Raw genomic sequence first — 24,025 nt, 5'->3', positions numbered from 1 at the left:
GAGCTGTTTTAATGTGAGAAGGGATAATAAAAGAGTCCTCTGAGCATCCAAAGAAAGCAAAGTCTCTTATGGAGAGAGAGAGGGAGTCGGGTTTCAGATTCACAGTTGCCAAGGCAGCTGGACTTGTTCTCCCCTTCTAATAAGTTTGAGGCATTTGAACTAGAGCTGCTGTTGTTGGCCATAGTCCATTCCATTTACTTACAAAATTATTTAGGAATTAAATTAGATAATTACTGTAAATATTCTACTTATTTCTCTTAGAAAAGATGCCAACATACAAAATGATAATAGAGTTGTGGTTCTTCCATAGGAAACACTAGAACCTTTCCAGGGAAGGACAAATGGCACTGACCCCATTTCGGGAACACATGGACCTCATGTCCCTGCTGTCAGTGTGTGATTTATTGACCTCTGGCTGTCAGCACAGTCATTAACACGTGCCACCGGTGGGTAACGGATCCAGACTGTTTGAAGGATGTGGGTTCCAATGTTCTGCCTTGCAAAACTTTGGAAAACAATATTACACTTGATCAACAACAATGAATAACTTATGAGGAACAACTTAAATCATATGAGCCACGTGCTGATTGGTGTGCATGTGAGAATAACTTGGCTGCAGCGAGGGGACCAGAGGAACACACCGTTTTATATTTAGACAACCGGAGAGACGCGATAACGTTTCATATACTGGACATCGCGGACCTGATCCTTCAAAGCATATTCTACTGAAGCCAAACGAGTCAAAGATAACATCTGGATGACTTTATGATCACCCCCTCTCTCCACGTCCTCTCCTTTTTCGGATCTGGTCGGATCCAGTCTGGGTGAAGCGAACTTCTTGGTGCGAGATAATCGGCAGATGATGTGAGTTAATGAGGCGCAGATGCGTGGGGACAAACTCAGACGCGCTCCTCTCCAGCGACGACAGGTGCGCAACAAGTGAGCGAGAGGAGGACGAGACGGACAGAATAAAGGAAGTAACGGGAGGGAGAGGCGGAAAGTAGAAGGAAGGAGATAAAGCAGGAACACCTCCTGGGTTTCCCCGCTATGGATACGGGCCAGAGCGCGCAGGTCGCCGACATGGGAGGAGAGCACTCCGCCGGGGTGCCCGTGGTAGAGCGGGACCGAGAGAGGGGCGAAGTGTCCAGCCCCTGCCCACCGGCCAAGCAGCGTTCCCTGCGGGTGGTGTACGTCCTGAACGACGGGCTGAAGTCGGTGATGGCCAGCAGCCCCGAATCTGGAGCGCTGCAGTGTCTACAGAGAGCCTGCGACTCGGAGAGCGCGCTGCTCACCACCGTCACCTTCGGACGGCTGGACTTTGGAGAAACATCAGTGCTTGACAGTTTCTACGATGCAGGTGTGTGTTACTTAAAAAAACCTGGTTCAACATTTGAGTCGTTAAGGTTAGAAATGGGAAAGGCTCATTTTTTTAATGCATGTTTTATGCGCATAAGTTGCGTAAAAGTTGTTTCTACTGCATGATGAAAAGTCACTGAAATGCTGTTGAAACAACGAATATACAGGACTGTCTCAGAAAATTAGAATATTGTGATAATCCCCATACGTGTGATTTAGTTTACTGAACCAAGCTGAGTGTTTTTCAAGGCTCAGGAAACCCTTGCAAGTGTTTCGAGTTAATTAGACGATTCAAGTGATTAGTTGAATACCCTACTAGTATACTTTTTCATGATATTCTAATATTTAGAGATAGGATATTTGAGTTTTCTTAAGCTGTAAGCCATAATCAGCAATATTAAAAGAATAAAAGGCTTGCAATATTTCAGTTGATTTGTAATGAATCCAGAATGCATGACATTTTTGTTTTTTTAATTGCATTACACAAAATAAAGAACTTTATCACAATATTCTAATTTTCTGAGACAGTCCTGTACTTTGTGCAACTTATATGTCTTTTGACCAGTAAATCACCAAAGCCCTGTTGCAAATCTAATATTATATGTGCAGCAAGTCAATTTTATATTATAAGGGCAGTATTTGTTTATTCTAACTCACTCATTTTACATTATAAATGCGTAAATAGAAAACATTAGAAGACATAACGTGATACAATATAAAAGGCTTTAATGACCTATGGTGCTCTATGTCTGATGTTAATACTTAATACAATATGACATCGATAACTGACCCTTTTTGTGGTTTATTATTGGGAACAACTTTTTGACAAACTAAAGGGTCTCATTTGTTGAAATCTCAATGGACGATGGAGTTAAAGAGCCACAAAATCTCTTTATTTTTTATTTTAGATAGGATGTGTTTTGATTGCCTTTTGGTACAATAAGTTGGGAAAAGCATGCGATTAGTTTGAGAAAAAAACTCAACTGATTTGGGGGGGAAGAGTTAAAACATTTTATTAACATCCATTACATACACCATTCAAGTTTCCCAGTAAAATACAGAGCCAGCATTCACACTGCAGATCTGGGACAAGTAGTCCTGTGGTTTTCCTGCTGTGACATGTCTGAGAGTCTTTTGTGCAAGATGCCAAACACAGTACAGTACAACATCTACCCTGAATGTCATCCATCGTCTGACCATTAGATTGGTAATACCAAATGAACGTGTATTAGATAGTATATAGTATATTCTGCAAGATCATTATACACTGAATCACATGAACAGGAGACAAAGTGATCAGATATGAACAAGCTGTATTGAGGGATGTGTCGACTATAGATCTTCAACCTCGCCATAGACCGGGTCATGCGTAGAACAACAGAAGATAAGGCCAGATGAAGTTGATGGACCCTCTAGCACACCATTGAAGACCTTGCCTTCCTTTAAGATAAGCACATGCACTTACATTTAAGAAAAGACAAACAAAATCCAGGTCTATGGACAACAAGGACTGTTGATGAACGGCAGTAAAACAAAAGTCATGCCCATCAACATCAACAACTTTTCTGTCTTGAAAAGTGAAGCCATTGCGAAAGTTGCTTAAACTTGCATTCTTTAGTGGCCTTTTTTTAAGGAAGTCTATGAGAAAATGACTCTACTTCTCACTTGATTTATTCCCTGAGTAAACATTATGAACTAAGTTTATGGTCTCAATCGTTTTAAGTCTTCTTCAACACATCATGATGTCATACCTTGTGATTGACAGGTCGATACCGCTACCAGAGCCATATACAGCGTTTCTTCGCCACTCCTCCACCGTCGAAATATGGTAAAAAAAACAAGATGGCGACGGCCAAAATGCCGAACTCAAGCCTTCAAAATCGCAGTCCACTAACCAATGGATGACGTCATGATGACTATCCACTTCTTATATAATAATTTCACATACCTAAGCACCATTTACCATAATGGGGGTACACGCCAAGATACTCAAATCGGATCAACCTTCATAAGACTTTAACAAACCTACAAAGTCCAATCAACACGGCACCAAAACCAAACCCTCAAAAGCGTGTATTATCAACAGCACAGGTACAATACACTTTCAAACTATCCACCTTCCAAATCATGCTAATGGGATCTTGCATATATTCTGGCCAAAGACCATCTCCAAAATCGCCCAGCAAGACAATATACACTTGAGTGAACCTGGATTGGTCATGTGCCCAGAACAGACATCAGGGGCAATCCCAAGAGTCGCATTACACTGGACCCCAGAAGGAAAGGGAGGCCCAAAATGAGATGGCCCAGGACGATAGAGAACGAACTCCAACACCACCAACAGAGTTGGGAGACCTTTTTGCCCTATGTGCCAGTTGACACAATGAGGATCAATCAGTTAGTGAGTATCGGTACTTTTACTTAAGTGAAGGATCTGAGTTCTTCCTCTACCACTGCTGACTAAAACTCTGAAAAGCAAGACTTACTGGGGCCCAGTACTTCCACCACCAATGCTTACAGTTTTAATAGGGTAAGACGAAATGGGTGTCTTATTCAAGGGCTGATGGATTTCAGCACGAGCTTTGAGAATGTTTTTGCTGTTGTCTCCATCTTTATGTGCATCGACATTGTCGCCGCCTCTTCTACCTCGATCCATCCAGACATCGCGGTTGTGGACATGAGCGATGTGTTTCGGCAGCCCTCCTTGTTTTACCATCTGGGTGTGAGGGAGAGCTTCGACATGGCCAACAACGTCATCCTGTACCATGACACTGACCCTGACACGGCCCAGTCACTGAAGGTACTCCCACGCATGCACCTCTATGAATCTCCTGTAGGTGTATTTAGTTCATGGATGCCATTCCTTTGTCAGCGCCTGAGAACAAAGTGATCCACTATGATATTTGCAGACTAGTGTGTGTGTTTGAGTGTGCATATTGGTCAGTGTGTGAGCAGTATGCACTGTGTTGCCAAGGGGGAACAGCCGTTTGAAGTAGTAATGTGGCAGTACAACAAGAGTACACAGGAATACACACTGTTGCTCTGCTGTCCAGTCTTTAAAATCCATTCTTATGTGCTATTTTTCTTCTTACAGGACATGGTGGCGCAGAAAAACACAGTAAGTGTATGTGTGTGTGTTACAGAGTGATTTATGTGCACACACTGTCTCGTGCTATTTGTGGAATAATATTCGTGACAAATGCCGTTCTTCCTCTGACGTACAAGTGCATTCAGGAATACATATCTACATGCTTTCACTCTCTCTCTCTCTCTCTCTCACACACACACACACGCACAACATTAATCTTAGTAGCTGATTATTAAAGTATGTATTGTGTTTCTGTGTGTGTGTGGAGAAGGCCACTCGTCCTCCAGTGTTAGGTTTTCCCTGGGTTCAGTTGCCTCCAGAATACAGAGGCTCTGGATTGCGTAATAAAGTAGGTACCACGCTGCACTAGGGCATGCTGGGAGATTTTTTCACAGCCTAATAATAATGATAATAAACATGGTGGAAGGGCAAACACTGACATTGGCATGAGATGTTGTGTGAATAACAAATTAAATTTCCTAACAACAGTGTAAGATAATTTAACACCATGCAATCTTCTTTATTATCCCTTTTGTACCTCAGCTCAGCGTGAAGGATGTTGTTGACAACTTTTGGAAATGCAACCAATTAATAGAATTATAGATCTGGCAACTCCAACACTTGGATTAAGAATCACTTGTGGTTTAAACAGAATTCTGCATGAAAGGGCGGAAATGAATTAGATCAAATTATGCCCAATTGCCCCTATTGTGCAGTGATTTCATATAGTGCCACCATCAGTTAAATCCATAAACTGTATGTAAAAAGTGGACGTAGTCATCGTAGGACCGCCGTTTTGAAGCCTTGAGTACGGCGTTTTGGTCGTCGCCATCATCAGAACCGGAGGTTGCAGCCTGGTTAAATCCCAGCACAACCGAACAGTCGCTCAGCCAGTCAAGAAAGATTGAACTGGAAAAAGACAGACATTGTTCTATACAAAATGTAGATGTTAATTAAAGACCAAGAGACTGAGAAAGAAAGAAAGCCTGTTGTTGCAGTGTGTATTTGTGTGCATTAGTTCTTGCTGTTCTGGATATTTAACAGCTACTTGAGCCTCATTACTAGAGCTTACCTTTGCTGCTGTCTTCAAGATCCTACCAAACAATCTCAGTGGTGCACTGATCCTCTGCTTAGTTATTAATCCCTCTATAATCACCATGTGTCCATTACTTCCTCTCCCTGGACTCATAAACATCCTGGATGTCTTACTATCTGATATAAAGCTGTGTTGTATTTAATTATTTCTGGTACTCACACCCAAATCTGAATCATTGAATGTCTTCTTTGTCTTTCCAGGCATCCAGTGGTAACTACTACTTCATCCCCTACATAGTGACTCCTAACCACGAGTACATGTGCTGTGAGAGTGACGCCCAGCGCAGGGCCAGTGAGTACATGCAGCCCAGCTGGGACAACCTGCTGGGGCCGCTCTGCGTCCCCCTGACTGACCGCTTCACCAGCCTGCTGAAGGACATCCACGTCACATCCTGGTGAGACATTTAAAGCATAAACGTGATCATACACAAGTTGTCTTAACTTCTACTTGCGTATTGATCGGTAGGTTCAAAGGCCCCAACATGCAGAGAGCCAAGACCTTGACTCTCTCGTAAAGCCAAATGGATTAAAAAAAACTACAGAAGTGGCGTTATTGAAGTACGAAGGTTACGCGTTGAATGAATCAATGTTGACTTCTTGTTTCACACGTGGCATGAACACTTCCTGGTGGTGGTTGCCTACTTAACCAGCAACTCATTTGTGTCTTCTTCCTATATTTCTTTCTCTTCACCTTGTATTAAATATTTTCTGAGCTGATTAATCCCAAGAGGATATAATTTTGTGTGATAGACAAAACATTTTTAATGTGTGGGGGACACAAAAACTCGGAGACAATTGGTTAAAACCAATCTTTTGGATGAAGACAATGACAACTTAAAACTTTTGTCAAGTAAATCTTTTAATCGACAAGTGATTGTCATCATTTAGATTTGTGTCACTGTCTTTCTCCACAAATCTAATTAATCACCAATTTCCTCTCTTCTAATTGTCTTTACTTTTACTCATCTGTCGTCTGCAGTGCTTCTTTTAAGGACACCCTGCTGAATGACATCAGGAAGGCCAGAGAGAAGTACCAGGGAGAGGAGCTGGCCAAGGAGCTTTCCCGCATCAAACTCCGAATCGACAACACGGAAGTTCTCACCCAGGACATCGTCATGAACCTGCTGTTTTCTTACAGAGACATACAGGTACAAACACACAATTTGCGGAAACTGTGCTAAACAAATATGTGCATATTAATGTGAAAAGCAAGACATAAGTTTGCCTTATTCCACCACCAGGACTACGATGCCATGGTGAAGCTGGTGCAGACTCTGGAGATGCTGCCGACTTGTGATCTGGCAACGCAGCCCATGATCCAGTTCCACTACGCATTCGCCCTCAACAGGTGGATTCAAGCTCAGGCTTAGAGAAGAGTCCACGCATAGTGTGCCAAAAGAAGCTTTTACTGCCAAACATTAAGCCTTAAGCTAAAAGGGGTTTATTTTCGGTAGAATGACCAAGTCATAACTACTCTTTTTATTTTGTCACCCATCAAATTAGTTTCTTACATATTTATTCCCTTTTCGCTAACTTTTCACTTTTGTTTTTGATGGAATCAGTGTCGTACTTTTGACACAACATTTGCAAGGCATTGGATAAAGTCTAGAATATGACATTGTGGCATCTGTTTTACAATAAAAGTTCATTACTGTGCCATAAAAATGTGTCACAAAGAGACAGACAGCTGGCAGGAGAGATCAAATCAAATTTAATCTATCAGCTAGACCTTTGCTAAAGCTTAGCTAAATCTATATAAACTTTTTTTCCCCTAGAAAAATAGCCAATTTGATGAACCTGGCAATTAAGTAAATTGGTCCGTAAACCAACTGAGGTGTGATCAAATCCATTCATGGTGGAAACAACAAACCTGGCTAACATTTAACTCCGGCTAACGGTAACTAACTAGCACTTTAGCAGTAGCTGCCAAGTCTAGTTGAGTTCTTGCAATTTGGTGTTGTTAAGCTATCTTTAAATCACATTATTTATATTTCTGTATTGAATTGTGGATTTTGTTTAACATTAATTCTCATGTGTGCAGGAGGAACAGTCCTGGTGATAGGGAGCAGGCTCTCGGAGTGATGCTGCAGGTGTTGCAGTCGTGCGAACATCCAGCCCCCGATATGTTCTGCCTCTGTGGACGGATATACAAAGACATCTTCCTGGACTCAGACTGCAAAGACATGAAAAACAGGGACAACGCTATACAGTGGTGAGAACTCGCACTCTAATGCGTACATCCCTTCCACATTCTTTCATTAAAAATATGTAATCTGCATATAATTATTTACATCTGTGCAGGTACAGAAAGGGGTTTGAGCTGCAGCCAACTCTCTACTCTGGCATCAACCTGGCTGTCCTCCTCATAGTTGCTGGCCAACAGTTTGAGAGCTCCATTGAACTCAGGAAAATAGGTAAGAGGAGGATCCTGAACCTGCCACCCCCTTTGATCAAGCCAGCACAAAATGCATTAATAAAGCTGAAACCGCCCGATACAAATATTCTCAAATGTGTCAGTTGCTCTCGATATTATAATATATCATAATGTTTTCATACTTTTAATCTGATGTCTTTAGGTGTGAGGTTGAACAGTCTGCTCGGGCGCAAAGGTTCCCTGGAAAAAATGAATAACTACTGGGACGTGGGCCAGTTCTTCACTGTTAGCATGCTAGCTAACGACATCCCTAAAGCTACTCAGGCGGCCGAGAAGCTCTTCAAACTCAAGCCGCCTCTCTGGTAGATATTCACAGTCACAATAAATACTACTTATATACTATGTAGTCAGTGCTTTTATGGTACAGTATCAGAAAGATTGAGCTTTTTGTAGTCTGAAAAAAAGTACTTTTTTGTTTTAAGCAACTTTATTTCTACAGGATAATGACAGTAAAGGAAATAGACTCAATGAAATACATGTTAACAATCAAAATAACTGTTTTAGTCTGTGTTATATTCTGCATTTTCAAATACCACTGACCAGATGACTACAGGAGGACTAAAAGGAGGCTCTGATAATGACTAGCAGGCCAAACCCCCTTCAAAAAATGTTGACTCTTATTCTTATGATGTATTTTTGATGACAAAAATAATTCCTATTCCCCTTCAGTGACCATAAGCATGACACAAAAGTCACAATACCAACCAAAAAATGTTATGAAAGTAAATAATGTAAATATTAACAGGGGAATAGAGATGCTCCTTGATCTTTGTGGCTGGTCTGTATATTATTTAGCTCCATAAAAACACTTATGTTATTTTATGTGTATTTTCTTCCAGGTATTTACGGTCGGTGGTGCAGAACCTGCAGCTGATCCTGAGGTTTAAGAAGCAGTCGGTGGAACATTCTCCACAGCGGGAGAGACTCAACTTCTGGATGGACATCATCGTCGAGGCCACGCAGGGCACCACCAATCGACTGCGGTTTCCGGTACAAACGCGCATACATGAACACGCTCGATCAGATTTTCAAAGACTCATGCTACCTTGTCTGTTCATCTTTTTCTTTTTGTGTAACAGGTGTTAATCCTGGAGCCAACTAAGCTTTACCAGCCCTCATATGTGTCCATTAACAACGAGGCTGAGGAGAAGAACGTCTCTATCTGGCATGTTTCTCCTCCCGAAACGGTAAGAAAATGTCCTTCTGTACCACCTAACCCACTTCCTCATTACCGCATCATTTCATTGCATTGCACCATCGACAATTAACTGTCAAAGTGTGTTACATCCAGCTGTTTTTATACTATGATCAGTATGCCAAAAAACAATAAGCTTGGTTGAGAGGTTGATCCCTTTGGAAAGAAACCTAGATTAATTAACATTTTCTTTTGTTAATTTTCAGGAAGTTCAGTTCAAATTTCCACTACCTTTGAATGGAAACCCAACAGTCGTATCTAGAAGAAACATCACACATGTGCTATGTCCTTCTGTTCCTTATCCATTTAAACAAAAAATTTGACTTTAAATGAGTCCTGGTTGAATATAAGACCATTCTCTGCAAATTTGAACAGTTTCAAAGTTTAACACTTAATTCACTCTCATTACAGAAAGGGATCCATGAGTGGAACTTCACTGCGACGTCCATCAAAGGCATAAGGTATGAATGTACATTTGGCATGTTGGATTTTATGCAGCTAAGAGACAAAATGTGTCACGTTATTTGTTTTACAAAATGTTCGCCAAAACACCTTGTTTTCACTTGTACAGTAACACTTTTAAGAGTACTTTTAGATATGTTTTAAAGTGTGTTAAATGATCTTTCATCTACTCTTAACTGTCCTGTCTGCAGCATCAGTAAGTTTGATGAGCGGTGCTGCTTCCTCTACGTCCACGATAACTCTGATGATTTCCAGATCTACTTCTCCACTGAGGAACAGTGCGGTCGGTGAGGACACACACCTCTAGATGTGTCTGTGTAGGTGTGTGTGTTTGTCTGCGTTTGTGCTCGTACAGTACGTATGTGCGAATGTCTTGAAACATGGCAGTGAACAGGAAATGGTAACGCTATGATGTCGTGTTGCAGGTTCTGCTCCATGGTGAAAGAGATGATATCAGATGGTACGGGGAACGCTGTGGAGCTGGAGGGGGAAGGAGACGGAGATACGCTGGAGGTCTTGAATATAGCCATTACTTTTTTAGTAAATACATATTCTAGCTCTAGTTTGTGATTACTGATTAACAATATGTGTGTGTTACAGTATGAGTATGACACCGATGAGACCGGGGACAGGGTGGTGTTGGGGCGGGGCACCTATGGAGTGGTGTACGCAGGGAGAGACGTCAGCAACCAGGTCCGAATCGCCATCAAAGAGATCCCTGAGAGAGACAGCAGGTAGGCACGTTTGGGTCGAAAGATGATGATCTTGAGTGACCCGGGTCAAAGTTTACCACCTTTGACATTGAAAATTGGTATTTTATTGTCTCAGAGTTGGTAATCAACCCTTTCAAAGTCCCGCTACCTCTTAGTTACTCTTAATAGGTCAGACGAGCTTGTCAAGAAGAAACATGGCGGCACCGGTTCCGTTCATCCGGGTGCTGCAGTGTGTATTCATTTAAAGATATGTCAGCAACCAACCCATCGGTTCTTTTCCAAATCATTTCAACATAACTCTTTCTCTCTCTCTCTCTCTCTCTCTCTCTCTCTCTCTCTCTCTCTCTCTCTCTCTCTCTCTCTCTCTCTCTCTCTCTCTCTCCCTCTCTGTAAATCAGATACTCCCAGCCCCTTCATGAAGAGATTGCTCTCCACAAGTACCTGAAGCACAGGAACATTGTTCAGTATTTGGGCTCCGTTTCTGAGAACGGATACATCAAGATCTTCATGGAACAAGTGCCTGGAGGTACGAGAGAGAGATAGTAAAACACAGTTGTGTGAACTAGGACTAGATCCTTAGAAACTCTGGCTGCGTCTGAAATCGCACACTATACACTACAAACTCAATATGTGTACTATCGCTCAACATGCTTTGTGCTTTACTGATAATTGTATCCTGTGCAGGCAGCCAGATGTTCTTGATTCATGTCGGAAAGAATTGTCTATTTAAGAGATCGATGCTTGTGACCTCTCGGTTACTGGGCGGTCTCTCTAACTGCTTGGTCATCTTCCCATTTCATGATAGGTTTTGGACACTCCTTCTCTTCCTTTCTCCAGGAAGCCTGTCCGCGTTGCTGCGGTCTAAGTGGGGCCCGCTGAAGGAGGCGACTATAATCTTCTACACCAGACAGATCCTGGAGGGGCTCCGGTACCTGCACGAGAACCAGATCGTCCACCGAGACATCAAGGTACGAGGCAGCAACACAGTCTGTGGTTTGACCAAGAGTAACATCCAGGGTGCGAGTTTATAATGCAAACATCAATGAAATCAGGAATGGACTTTCACTGCAGTGCTCATGCTCATGGGACAATAGAGGTGACACCCTGGTAAGAACACTGTGGTGGGGTTTTGGTCATTTGACAGTAAACAGCTGCTGTTTCTCCATTAGGGTGATAATGTGTTGGTGAACACCTACAGTGGTGTGTTGAAGATCTCAGACTTTGGTACCTCGAAGCGGTTGGCGGGAGTCAACCCCTGCACGGAGACTTTCACCGGTAACTTCTTCTTCTACAAAACAATCTGTTGTTCAATCTGTTGTCTCGCTAATATCTTGTACACAAAAACATATATTTAGTTTTATTTGTAACTGACATGTCCCCAAATCCCCAGATTACATTTAGGAATACTTCACCCACAAAATGACAATTTGTAGATTACTCACCATGAATTCTTGAAGAAAACGGACAAAAGTCTTGATCAATTGAAGTAAGTGGGGGCCTTGTTTAACAGTTTGACAATTAAGTATGGTTCACAAACTCTCACACAACTCGTGCAGTCTAGTCCCAGTCTCATTTATCCAGTCGTATGCTCACAACTTGCCAAACACATGCATCTTCGATAAAACCTAACTATCTAAAACACTTCCGCATAAACAGTCACGTTTTCGCTTGTTGAGGAATGTGAGAAAAACAGAGTTTCCTTAAAGACTTAAAGGTTACATGGGCTGAGTAATTGATATCATGGTCATTTTGTGGGTGAAGTATTCCTTTAAATTAAAGTGCAAGTTAAAAAGTTGAGACTTCAACAAGGGTTTCCTTGAACCTGGGTTTAATAAATGATGACGTCCATCTATTCGTGTCTTTTGACAAAATAAGACGGTTTACCACTACATACAGCTTTGTCGAAGACAAAAGAATGAACTGTGATAGTAATGACTGAGGGAGAAAGAAACTGCACACATCATAAGTGGGTGATTCGGTTCTGGACAGCATTAACGGAGTCGTAGAAACGTTGAAGTATAAATATCAAAATGACGAGAGCCACTATCAGCCTCTATGGAAACGCTCAGACACACGAGCGTGCACGAACCTGCTCGCACGCATACGAACATGCACATTCATCGGCCATCTGGCCTCCTCCAGCTGCCAGCGAGGTGTGTGATTAGATTAGCTAATCAAGCAGAGGCAGAAGGGTGTTTACCTTTCATTAGCAGGTGTGTGTGTGTGTGTCCTTATCTGTCTCTCCTCTGTCTCCATCTTTGTAGAGCTCTGTCTCTCACTGTTTACATCAGTATTTAGAGCAGACCACGAATGCCAAATATGCTCAGACTGACTGACTGCAGACCAAATATACTCAGAGATAGAATTCCAGCTTTTGTGTCCAGAAATGTTCAATTTTAAAATCTCATCTTCAGTCAATTTGTTGTCTCTGATGCTAACTGAATTTGATTGCCTCTCGTTACCTCTTACGAGATAATTGTTCCAGCTTACCATCTGTCTCTCTGTCTGCAGGTACTCTGCAGTACATGGCTCCAGAAATCATTGACAAGGGCCCTCGAGGGTACGGGGCCCCAGCTGACATCTGGTCCCTGGGATGCACCATTATAGAAATGGCCACTGGGAAACCGCCCTTTCATGAGTTGGGAGAACCACAGGCGGCCATGTTTAAGGTAGGACTCTGTGTACATGTGTATTCCATTACATCCATCAGATGAACAAATGTCCAGGCCCTGATTCTTCTGAGTAAATGTGGTTTTAGGTGGGCATGTTTAAGATCCACCCAGAGATCCCAGAGTCCTTGTCTTTGGAGGCCAAGTCGTTCATCTTGCGCTGCTTTGAGCCGGACCCTCACAAGAGAGCCATCACCTCGGACCTCCTCAGAGACACGTTTGTCAGACAAAACACCAAGGGCAAGAAGAGCAAGATCGCCTTCAAACCATCAGGTCAACTCACACACACACACACACACACACACACAAAAACATATACATTTAAAAGACACACATTGGACGTGTTGTAGAATAACTCCCCCCAGACTTACATACATGTTACAGTAACATCAACTGATGTTTTTGCAGACTACATCCACAACGTGTCGCTGCCGGTGCAGTTGCAGTGCGAGGCCACCGGGAGCAGCAGCAGCGAACCGGGTTCCATAAGCCCAGACTGCGACTCCAAACACGACGTTTTCTTCGTAAAGAAGAAAAGCCCCGGCTCCCAGAACCTCCTCAAACCCCCCAACTCCAACTACCTGAGGTGTGTACGTCGGCTTTTCACGTGAGCTAGGTTTTTACAGGACTTTGAGAGCCAAAAGTCAGATTTATTTGATCTCTTTTGCAGGTTAAATACTGATGTTTACTTGCAAATTTAATTTGGATGGCATCAGAATAGCCTTCTTTTGAGTCATGCTTATTCTAAATGCAAAAATAATATATTAAATACTCTTACAACATTGTCACTGCAGACAAAATCCTGCTGGGGCAGTACACATCATTTGAGAAGATGTGAATGAATGTGCATGAGTGTGTGTGTGTGTGTGTGTGTGTGTGTGTGTGTGTGTGTGTGTGTGTGTGTGTGTGTGTGTGTGTGTGTGTGTGTGTGTGTGTGTTTTGGTGGCAGGTGGCCTTATTGTGCCCACAGCATGCTCTGCTGCCTTTTACGACACTGATATAATGAGGTCTGATAACTTTACGAGCTTCAGCTGGCAGGCTGAGCACACACGCACCATCACACGGTCATCCACGTGCACGGACACGCGTGCGTGCGTACGTGCGCGTGTGACCCTGGCGCGCTGACTCATGCTGCCTCTGCACTTTCCTGGGCACACACAGTCGCCAGGAGAGGCTTGTATCTGTAAATAAACCGGACGGCGCGTCACGCCGCTGTAAATCAATTGCGTGCTTCATGTTTTATTTTATATTGCGGTGAGATCACTGTGTGTGTGTGTGTGTGTGTGTGTGTGTGTGTGTGTGTGTGTGTGTGTGTGTGTGTGTGTGTGTGTGTGTGTGTGTGTGTGTGTGTGCGCGCGCGCGCGCGCGTCGCAGTGTTCCAGATGAGGGTTCGGCGTCGGACGACCGCAGTGCACCCCCCTCCCCCGAGGACAGGGACGGCGGTCTGTTCCTGCTGAAGAAGGACAGCGAGAGACGGGCCATTCTGTTCAAGGTCCTCAATGACGACCAGGCTAAAGTCATCTCCAACCTGAAGGAGAACCACATCCAGGTGTGTCTGGGACAGCATTTAAAGCGAGAACAGTTTTCATTTATATAAAGAAACATGAATCAAAATACTCTTTTGTCTCCTATATCTCATTGGTGTAACCTCTGTTTGCTTCGCAATTTGTTCTTCTTGTGTTGCATTAATATTGCACATCTATTGGAAAACAGTGTTATTTATTAAAGCGTCCGTAAACAGATTATAAGACATCTATTTAGATGAGTTTTCTAGCCCATTAATACACTCCACTGGTTCGTTACAGGACATTTTCATGCAAAACTTTTGAAGCGTTTAAGAAAAGAAGCCTGTATTTTCTGATGCTACCACTGGGGGGCGCACATGTTTTAAAATCCTACGAATAGGCTCTTTGATGACATCGAAGAGGTTTTGAATTTATAGTATTATTAGTTGTACCTGAGTTTGTGTGTAGTGTCTGTATCTTCATAGTTAGCTTTCTGATATACAATATCATAAAACAGGGAAGTACTTTAGAAAGATGTAAACTCATACGGTAACATAAATCTTCATCACTGATAGACTTTACATTTGGGACATTTATAGCGCTGTAATCTTAAATCAGTGTTTTGATGAAGTTCTACTTCATTTCTGTATGTGAACGTGTGTTTATGTGTGTGTGTGTGTGTGTGTGTGTGTGTGCAGGGCAGTGAAGAGCTCCAGCTGTCAGTCGAACACATCAAGCAGATCATCTGCATCCTCCGAGACTTTATCCATTCCCCAGAGAGGCGCGTCATGGCGGCCACCATCTCCAAGCTCAAGCTGGACCTGGACTTCGACTCCACCTCCATCAACCAGATCCAGCTGGTGCTCTTTGGCTTCCAGGACTCGGTCAGCACACACACACACACACACACACACACACACACACACACACACACACACACACACACACACACACACACACACACACATACCTGGAAATAAGCAGGATATGCAAGCTGTTATATCAGAGATCTGGTCTTTTTTAATTGCTGCTGGCACATAACAAAATAAATGAACTGTAATGACTCATCTTAGGTGTGAATATGTGTCCTCGTTTGTTTGTTTGTCTGATGTTCTCAGGTAAACAAGGTCCTGAGGAACCATCACATCAAACCTCACTGGATGTTTGCGATGGATAACATCATCCGCCGAGCTGTGCAGGCTGCGATCACCATCCTCATTCCAGGTCAGAGGCCTGGCCTGAGCTTCTACCGCCATCTAGTGGACACATGCGTGACATTCTGTCCTGAACTAAACCTAAACAGATCAATATTCATATGATGTTACAAGAAATGAATTGACGCATCTCTTTAACAGAGCTGCAGACCCACTTCGGCCCGGCGTCGGAGTGCGAGGGAGCGGAGAAGGAGGACGAAGTGGACGAAGAGGAGGCAGAGTTCGGTCCCGTTTTAGCTCCTCACGCCGACGACCCCGGGGCCACAGCTGACCCCGCCCATCCCGGGACCACAGCTGACCCCGCCCATCCCGGGACCACAGCTGACCCCGCCCACCCCGTGGCCAGCACGCCAAACTCCGCCCACTCGCAGGAGCATCAGCGCTCGCATTATCAACTGGGAGTACAGCTGGGGCGGCTCAAACAAGAGACCAACAGGTACACGCAAACACACAAAGACGTGCTTTATTCTCAGTCAAGAACAAAGTGTCAATAAAGCTGTACGGTGCAACTCTTTATTTCTTTTGATGTGGTTACATGACAAAGTGCCATTCAAAGATTTCAACACATACAGTCAAACACATGGAAAAACCATGTGCTGCAGGCACATTGTGTGAATGAAGGTCATGATGATGAAATTCTACTCGAAGCCAATCATGTGCAAAGAAGTGGAGGAGTTGGAAAGAATGTGCACACACCCATAATGTGCAAACACACTCACACACACACACACACACACACGCTATGCATGTCGCGGACACATTAGCTGCAGGGCTGCGTGTGATACTTGTTTGTCACTTGACCCCACAGGGTGATGAAACACAGCAGGGTTCATAACAAGAGGAGTAAAAGAGCTCCACACACAAAAACCTGAACACTGATATAACATCTAAACGTTGAATTTGTTCTGTGTTAAAACATCTTTCTTTAACCGGGTGAAAGTCTCACTGAAGTTACATTTGTCTGTTTCAGGTGTGGCAATAAAGACAAAGACGCAGTACGATGCAAACGCTCAGAGAGATTATTCAACATGAGAAAGGCTTTCTGGATTTATTATTTATTCAGACACATTATTGTTAAAATGTCTCAGCAAAAAACAACTAACTGCTTTTTAAAACTTCAGCTGTCATCTGGGAAAAGTTTGAGACAACATGAGGCCATTTCATACATTCCAGATTGTGTTACAACAGGCCCAACATCTATGATAACTTCATATTTTCTTGCCAACCGAGAAACCGCGACAGAATGTTAATGTGGGCGACTAGAAATAGTAAACATACCAAAATCTTCACTGATACCAACAACACAAATGTGATGAAAGGTTTGATTAACACATCTGTCTTTGGACACCTGGCATGTCTGTAGTTTATGTTGCCAGGACTTAACAGAAACCAGAGCATAAAAATGCTGACAATGAGGAAGATCTCTAAGTCAATCAGAGAAAGAGAAGGACTAAAACTAATTTACTTTAGAATTCATTTTGTAGCCCCACCTTGCTCTTGGCTAACATCCACACTTTGGATCTTTCTTTCTTGTTTGTTTCTTGTTTGCATACCTCACAGTTTACACTCTGTGTGAAACACTTTTTAATTCTTCCGTTGCAGCTGCTTTATGCGGCTCTTTTAATCTGAGATCTTGTAGCTCTTCTCCCATTAACAGGCACTCGAGGCTACATTACATTTACATTACAGTCATTTAGCAGACGCTTTTACCCAAAGCGACTTGCAATAAGTGTATTCAACATCGGTATTCAACAGTCACCAGAAGTCACAAGTGCATCTCCTTTTTTCAAACAAGCATCTAAGAGCATAAACCAGAGCAAACAGTGCAGAAACAAACTAATACAAATACGATAAGTGCAACAAACTAGTATGAATACAATAAGTGCTGAGTGGAAGGCTCAGGGAGTTTTCAGCCTGGCGAGCTGCAGTCTTTTCAGAGTATTCTTCTCTCTCTGTACGGGTGTGGTAAGGGGGGCTTTTGCGTGGCTTTGATACTTGTGGTGCTAAAACACCTTTTCTGAAGCAAGGTCCCTCTTTGTCGAAACTCTGAAAACATGTACACAAAACATTTCATTCAAAACTATGTAAACTCATCTAAAAAGTTATATTGCGTCACCATTTTACACACAAACACCAAATATATAGCTCTTTACACGTTGCCAATTGCACTCTGATGAGAGTCTTTGGCATTTTCAATCCCTAAATAAAAACTGTAAATTGGCCAGTTCTGTTGCAGTGTTTTATTACAAAACCCCGTTTTCTGACAGGAACTTGGACTAACCAGTAGTTTTATGAGGGCCACACAAAGTGTTTGGGAGGTGCGTGTAGGCTTCTTCTTCAATCCCCTTCGTCCTACTGTCGCCCATAACAGAGTAATTTCTGCACACGTTTCTATCTGTTGCGACAGCTCTCTGGTTAGACCGTGCCGCTATTCCTCTGTGCCCTCCATGCTGTGCGCCTGTGAGATTATTTGGCTATCATAACAGATGTCACTGTCGCTGCAGGCTGCTGGAGGAGCTGCTGCAGAAGGAGAAGGAGTACCAGCAGGTCCTGAAGGCCACGCTGCAGCAGAGAACACACGACATGGAGCTGGTCAGAGCCCGACACAGACCGCTCGGTAAACACACTGAGGGATTATTCTTCTGTCTGGGCTTCTCTTCCACTCTAACTCTATGGTTTTCTCTGAACAGACATTTTACCTCCATCCATCTTCAAAATCCCAGCAGACCACGAACCAGACAAGCAGCTCACTGATTGGCTTAAAGAGCAGGGGGCGGACGCTGACACCATAGATAAGGTTGAGTATACGTCGCCGTTTGAACATCTCTCCATAAGCTGCTGAAACACATTATGTTTTAATTTGATTGTGTTGTGTTGTAGTTTGTGCTGGAGGAGTACACACTGACCGACGTTCTCACTGAAGTTACCAAAGATGACCTCCACTGTCTACGTCTACGGTATCTGCTCTTCATATCATAATACCATTTTGTCATCAGGGAGCATGAAATGAAGCTACTCTTGGCCGCTGACATTTGTTATTTAATTAGAAAGTTCTAATTCTTTAAAAAAGAAATGCACTCGTGTGCGACATCTACAGGTTTTAAGATGCATCGTCTCCTTGACATTTACATTTCAAATGACATGAAATGTGAATGTGAAACAAGACTGATATTATTTAAATCAGCTTCCAAGAGTAGCTGAAGTAGGTCTTCCTCTTTGAAAGATACCTTTTGACGCCATCATACGCCAATCTGTCGTGATTAACCCTCGTTCTCCTCAGGGGTGGGGTCCTCTGCCGCATCTGGCGGGCCATCCAGCGGCACCGAGAGAGAGAGAGGCTGAGGCCTGACGAACGCTCGGAAGATGATGCATGATGGGACACACGGACTACAACGCTGGAGGACTCTGATCGGCAGAAGAACACACACACATCTGTGCACCACCAGCCTTGCATGGATCTCTCTCTCTCTCGCTCCCTCTCTCTCCACAGTGCCTTTTCTCGTTGTCGTCACTGCGTCGTACGTACTGAATCCGACGTTTTGACTCTACATCTCCACACACTGTCAGGTTTGACCAAACCAAAGCGCTCTAGTGCAGGCGTTACTGTATGTATCCGTGCGTGCATTTAAACGCCACAATGTGTTTGTGCTTGAAAGAAAAATGCATCCTAGCAAACATGGAAACGGATTAAAGTGACACTCCACTCAGAATCCTTCTCAAAATGTCCGTAAAGTAGCTGTTCAGTGACGTCCAATGAAAGTCTCGATATATCTACAGAATATTGCCAAAACAAGGTTGCATTGCTTTCGTCTTAAGCTTTGTACCAAACCTCCAACCTCCACAATGACGAGACGGGATTGTAATTATCTGTAAACTCATGTCTCATACTCATGAACTACTTTATTGTCTTTGTACAAGCTCTGTAAAGAAACACGTCCAGTATTAAATGCATTGTCTAGAAACAAAAGGTTGAACATCCTGTACACAATTTGATTTGGCTGCAAAATATTTACACAAATGAAGATTTTGAAGAACTCCTGTTTCTAAAGACCAATTGGCCTTCTTTGTATATTCCCTAGACATGTTAATAGTGCTTTTATCAACTATTTGTGACACTGCGCCAATACCAAAATTCAGAGTTGCACGCCCAAGCGCTGCAACCCTGGCCCCGGCAGGTATGAACTCGCTCACACATGAGGAAGTTCCTCCATCAGTCAGATCTGTCAGCTCCGTTCATCCGCATACTGAGCATACAGCAGAAAGTTGATTGACAAGTTTCTGTCAAACTCTTTGATATTGCATCCAAGCATGGAATGTTCTCTGTAAAGAAACCACAAAGTCTTTCACCAACGTCTCTCTCTGTGATGTAATAATCATAAACTGTACGTAAAATTCTATCGAACCAAAACAACTTCACCTTTAGTCTGATCTGTCTGCCAGTCCCTTCGTTTTGCAGCCAAATGGTAAACTTCGAATTTGCAGGATAAATATCTAGATAATGCATAACTGTGCCATGGGGGATATATAAACTAATGCACACAAGTTTTAAGTCTAAATGTTTAACGTTTGTAACATAAACATAATGTCACTGCCTTTACATTTGTGCGCACGTTATTAATATTTCCTTGATATTTTTAATGAAGTTACTTTTCTTTTCTCCTCTGTGTTTTGTGTATTTAAATGTTCTTTTTTTTATTATTCCAACTTCGTTGTATGTACGTGCTCGTCTGTTTCAGTGATTGCTTTAAAACTGCAATAAACCCGGAAATAATGAAGTCGTTGCCCGCTTTGTTTTGATGTTTAAGTTGTCAGATATTGGTCATTTTCCTTGCAGTATATTCACATTATGTGCCTAAATAGATGCTTGTTTCATTTCGTTTCCAACTTTTTCGAAAAATACTCTTTAGTCCAAAACTGCCCTCGAATGACCCCACAGAGATAATTACTGCTGTTCTTTGCCACGTTACTCATACTACCTTTGTGCTTGAGTGAATGGCTGAAACCTGTTGCCTCCTACTTACCTGTCATATCCTCTCTAAACTGTTGGGATTTTATCCTCCAATTAGACTGACTAATGAGTCTGACCTGTTTTTGACCTGTTGTTTGGTTGAGACAAACAACTCCAGTATCGCCTGTTATCTCAATCTGTGACAGCCTTTATGCACATTCCACTATTGGGTCGATTATTTATTTAATGGGTAACCTGACATCGTGCTAACACACTCACAGAGACCAACTCTTGAATTTCATTCTTAATTTAACCATTATTAAAGCTCATTACATCATTAAAACCATTGTCATGAATTACACAGCAAGGTTTAAATTAAAGTATCTACAATCGTATCATTTTGTGTCTATTGTAATCCCACTAATTTAAAGCTCCACCTGGAAACTTGGGCTCCAGCAGGTGTAGTTGGCAATGCAAAGCAGAGATTAGAGCATTGAGTAATCAAGTGACATTATCGAGCACGCTCCCTTTTACCAACCCAACAGGTTTACTTCTTCAGACTGCAAGGAAAACAAAAAGAAATGTTTTTACAATCATGCTCATCGTTCCTGCAGCTTTTAAGTCGTCATACATAAGAGCGATATACAGTGTTAACTGATCAGCTTTGAAAGAACCTCCCATTATCTGAGTGCATTCTTTTCATTTTCATTTCGCTGACCTATCCCAAGAGTTTCCTTCCTCATTTGTGTGTGCGTAGGTGCTTGTGTGTAGTTATTAGAACCAGGTGAAAACATTGGGGAAACAAGTTAAAAAATACTTCAAGATTCAATGAAACTTAACATTTTAAATGAAGACATTTTACTTGAATGTAAGCAATACAGAAACTGTTGTAACATTCATATTTTACAAAAGCACATTTTAAATGTACAGATGTACAACACTCAACTTGCAGATTTTCCATTGTGTATCTTTAAAGGAATCATTTGAGTTGGATGAAAAGTTGATACCACTTTCACATCTGTTCGGTAAACATAAGGCTAGCTAGCAACCTCTTAGCTTAGCATAAATACTGGAAACGGAGGGAAACAGCTAGCCTGGCTCTGTCTAAACATAACTGCATACCAGAACCTCTGAAGCTCACTAACATGTGAGCCAGGAGCATGGATGTATAAGACAACTGGATACAGCGTTGGAGGCGCCGTTCATTCCCATGAAAGTTGTTCAGTGGCGCATTAAGTAAACAAAGCTTGACTTCCGAGTATCAAATTAACCACATCTTCCAGGGATCTTCCACATCCACTGGACCATGGAGCAAGTCCACTAGCTTTTCCTTTAACTCCGTGCTCAGTCATATGAACGGATGAAGGACAATCACTCTGGATTTCGCTATTTCTACATTTTTTAGGACCTAATGATTGAAATAAGGGCTATTTAAGTGTTTGTATTAGGAAGTTGATTTACCTAACAAATTATAAGTGTATCTTTCCCAATGTAAGTCTTTGGGAAAAAGCAGGCGGCAACCTCTGGTTCTGAAGTGAAGCCAATGTGGGAGTGTCTCAAACCTGCATTCTTTCTAATGGGGGCGACTTCTCTCGTTGCAAAAAGAAGTGAGATTGTATAGAAGTCTATTTGAAAATGACCCTACTTCTCACTTGATTTATTACCTCAGTAGACATAGTAAACATGAGTCGCTACTTTCAAGTGTTCTTCATTACAGCATTGTCATTTAGTTTACAAAACTATTTTTTTGTCCAGTACCTCTTTAAATCTTCGAATTGGAGTTTTTTTTTCTTGTTTTACTGGTTGTCCTACCTGTTGCTACATATTGCCAACATTCATTTGCCACGCTCTGCAGCTGTCAGAGGTGTGTATTTCATCATCACCACGGCATGTATGTACGTGCATGATGGCAAAACTTACCAGAAAGCAACAGGGAAACCACCTTATTACAATCCGGCTATACAATGCAATTAAAGGTCAAAATATGATGCCTTTCACTCAGTACAATAAGTGCTCTTACATCACTGCATAATTTCAGCATGAAGACAATTATTGAGAACTGTTTCAATTGTGTTTCAATGAATGTCTTTACCATGACGCATTTGAGTGTTCTTTGTCATGTACGTCACAATCATTCCACCCATTCAAGTTTGCTTTGGTGATTCAAGTGACTTTGATTGTGACAGTGCCAATGTTCACCTGGATGACGACAACAAAAATAATTATAGGTATATTGTATGTTTAGGAGTTAATAACAGATGAGGTCAAATAAACATCCAGGCCTTGAGGTTACTATAGAGTGAGTTAGATGTGTTGAGATGTGGGTTCTGTCGGCTAAAAACTATACCTTTGAATTTGGTTTTGGTAAAAAGTACTCAGTTTAGATCTTGTGTACATACAGACAGCACTATACTACTTATCAAGTTTTGTGGCATAAATATTCTGGTTGTGACCATTTGAGCTAAAGAAATTGCTTTGGCCCTGTACGTTTCCCAACAACAACACATTTCCAGTTTTTAGATATTGAGCAGCTTGCTTTAAACCAGTAGAAGTACTTTAAACAAGTGTTCCAAACCTTTGTTACAGCAGTTGTTACATCTGTTGGCTCTAGTTAGCTAATGTGACATATTAAATTCCTGTGAGAAATGGCTAGCAGGTGGCTAATAACGCTAACGAGGCTTCAAAAAGTTAACTCTGCAGTGACTGAGATATAAACTGTGAGTTAGTCCCAGACGATCAACAAACAGCTGCAACGTGTTTAGAGCCCAGAGGCCGTTAAAGTTAGCATTTAAAAAAAATAACGTGACCATAAAAAACAAGTAAAGTCAGCGTAATGTAACGTTAGCATAAGGTAACATTTCTACTGTTTTCCTGAAGAGGTTAAGAGCATGTTCCATACTGAATATTAATGTTAGCTTGTGTAAATTTACTGCTTTTTACCAAAATATACCGATCGCTTGATTTGTATGCCAGATGCACACGCATTTCGCCCCTTTAGGAGACTAGCGGCAGGTTGTGAACACAGATGAGAGATTCTTTAACTCCATAGTCACCAAAGTAAATATTGGACCTCATTTTCACAAGCCACATATCTCCCAAACATTCTGATACTGAAATGGCATTTTAGCGACTGACAAATCCAAATAAAATTGGCTTTGTTCGAATCCTTTCTTTGTCTCAGCAACACACTCATGAGATAATAAATCTAATGTTAGCGAAAGGAAAATAAATAAATAAAACAAACATAATCCAATCAGCTTTTATCTATTCACACGGAGTTCACAAGGCGCACGCCGCTGCCACTCAGGAAACAGAAAGAGTTATGTTAAAACAAGACTTTATTGTT

The 24,025-nt window shown here is 42.1% G+C and overlaps 1 protein-coding gene across 2 annotated transcripts; it reads left to right on the top strand.

Moving 5' to 3' along the window:
• The first annotated feature begins 849 nt into the window (after positions 1-849).
• On the top strand, positions 850-20,490 carry map3k15 (mitogen-activated protein kinase kinase kinase 15). Of its 2 annotated transcripts, none has more exons than XM_079181249.1 (30): positions 850-1,357; positions 4,017-4,156; positions 4,451-4,474; positions 4,716-4,793; positions 5,741-5,934; positions 6,519-6,687; positions 6,781-6,887; positions 7,581-7,751; positions 7,841-7,953; positions 8,116-8,275; positions 8,813-8,963; positions 9,053-9,160; positions 9,580-9,629; positions 9,822-9,917; positions 10,056-10,143; positions 10,231-10,364; positions 10,742-10,869; positions 11,181-11,311; positions 11,513-11,618; positions 12,855-13,012; positions 13,102-13,285; positions 13,421-13,598; positions 14,387-14,561; positions 15,216-15,401; positions 15,636-15,741; positions 15,873-16,167; positions 18,236-18,348; positions 18,422-18,528; positions 18,612-18,688; positions 19,012-20,490. In XM_079181249.1, exons 1-30 carry the CDS (start codon positions 1,048-1,050, stop codon positions 19,103-19,105), a joined length of 4,131 nt encoding a protein of 1,376 aa, XP_079037375.1. In that variant the 5' UTR covers positions 850-1,047; the 3' UTR covers positions 19,106-20,490. The 2 variants fall into 2 exon arrangements, with proteins under 2 accessions (XP_079037375.1, XP_079037374.1); XM_079181248.1 differs by having other exon boundaries at positions 4,713-4,793.
• Positions 20,491-24,025: the final 3,535 nt, after the last annotated feature.

This window comes from Pholis gunnellus (assembly GCF_910591455.1).
Source record: "Pholis gunnellus genome assembly, chromosome: 20".
Classification (NCBI taxonomy): Eukaryota; Metazoa; Chordata; class Actinopteri; order Perciformes; family Pholidae; genus Pholis; species Pholis gunnellus.
The sequence above is the reverse complement of the archived record's forward strand: the minus strand, read 5'-3'. Positions and strand labels throughout refer to the sequence as shown.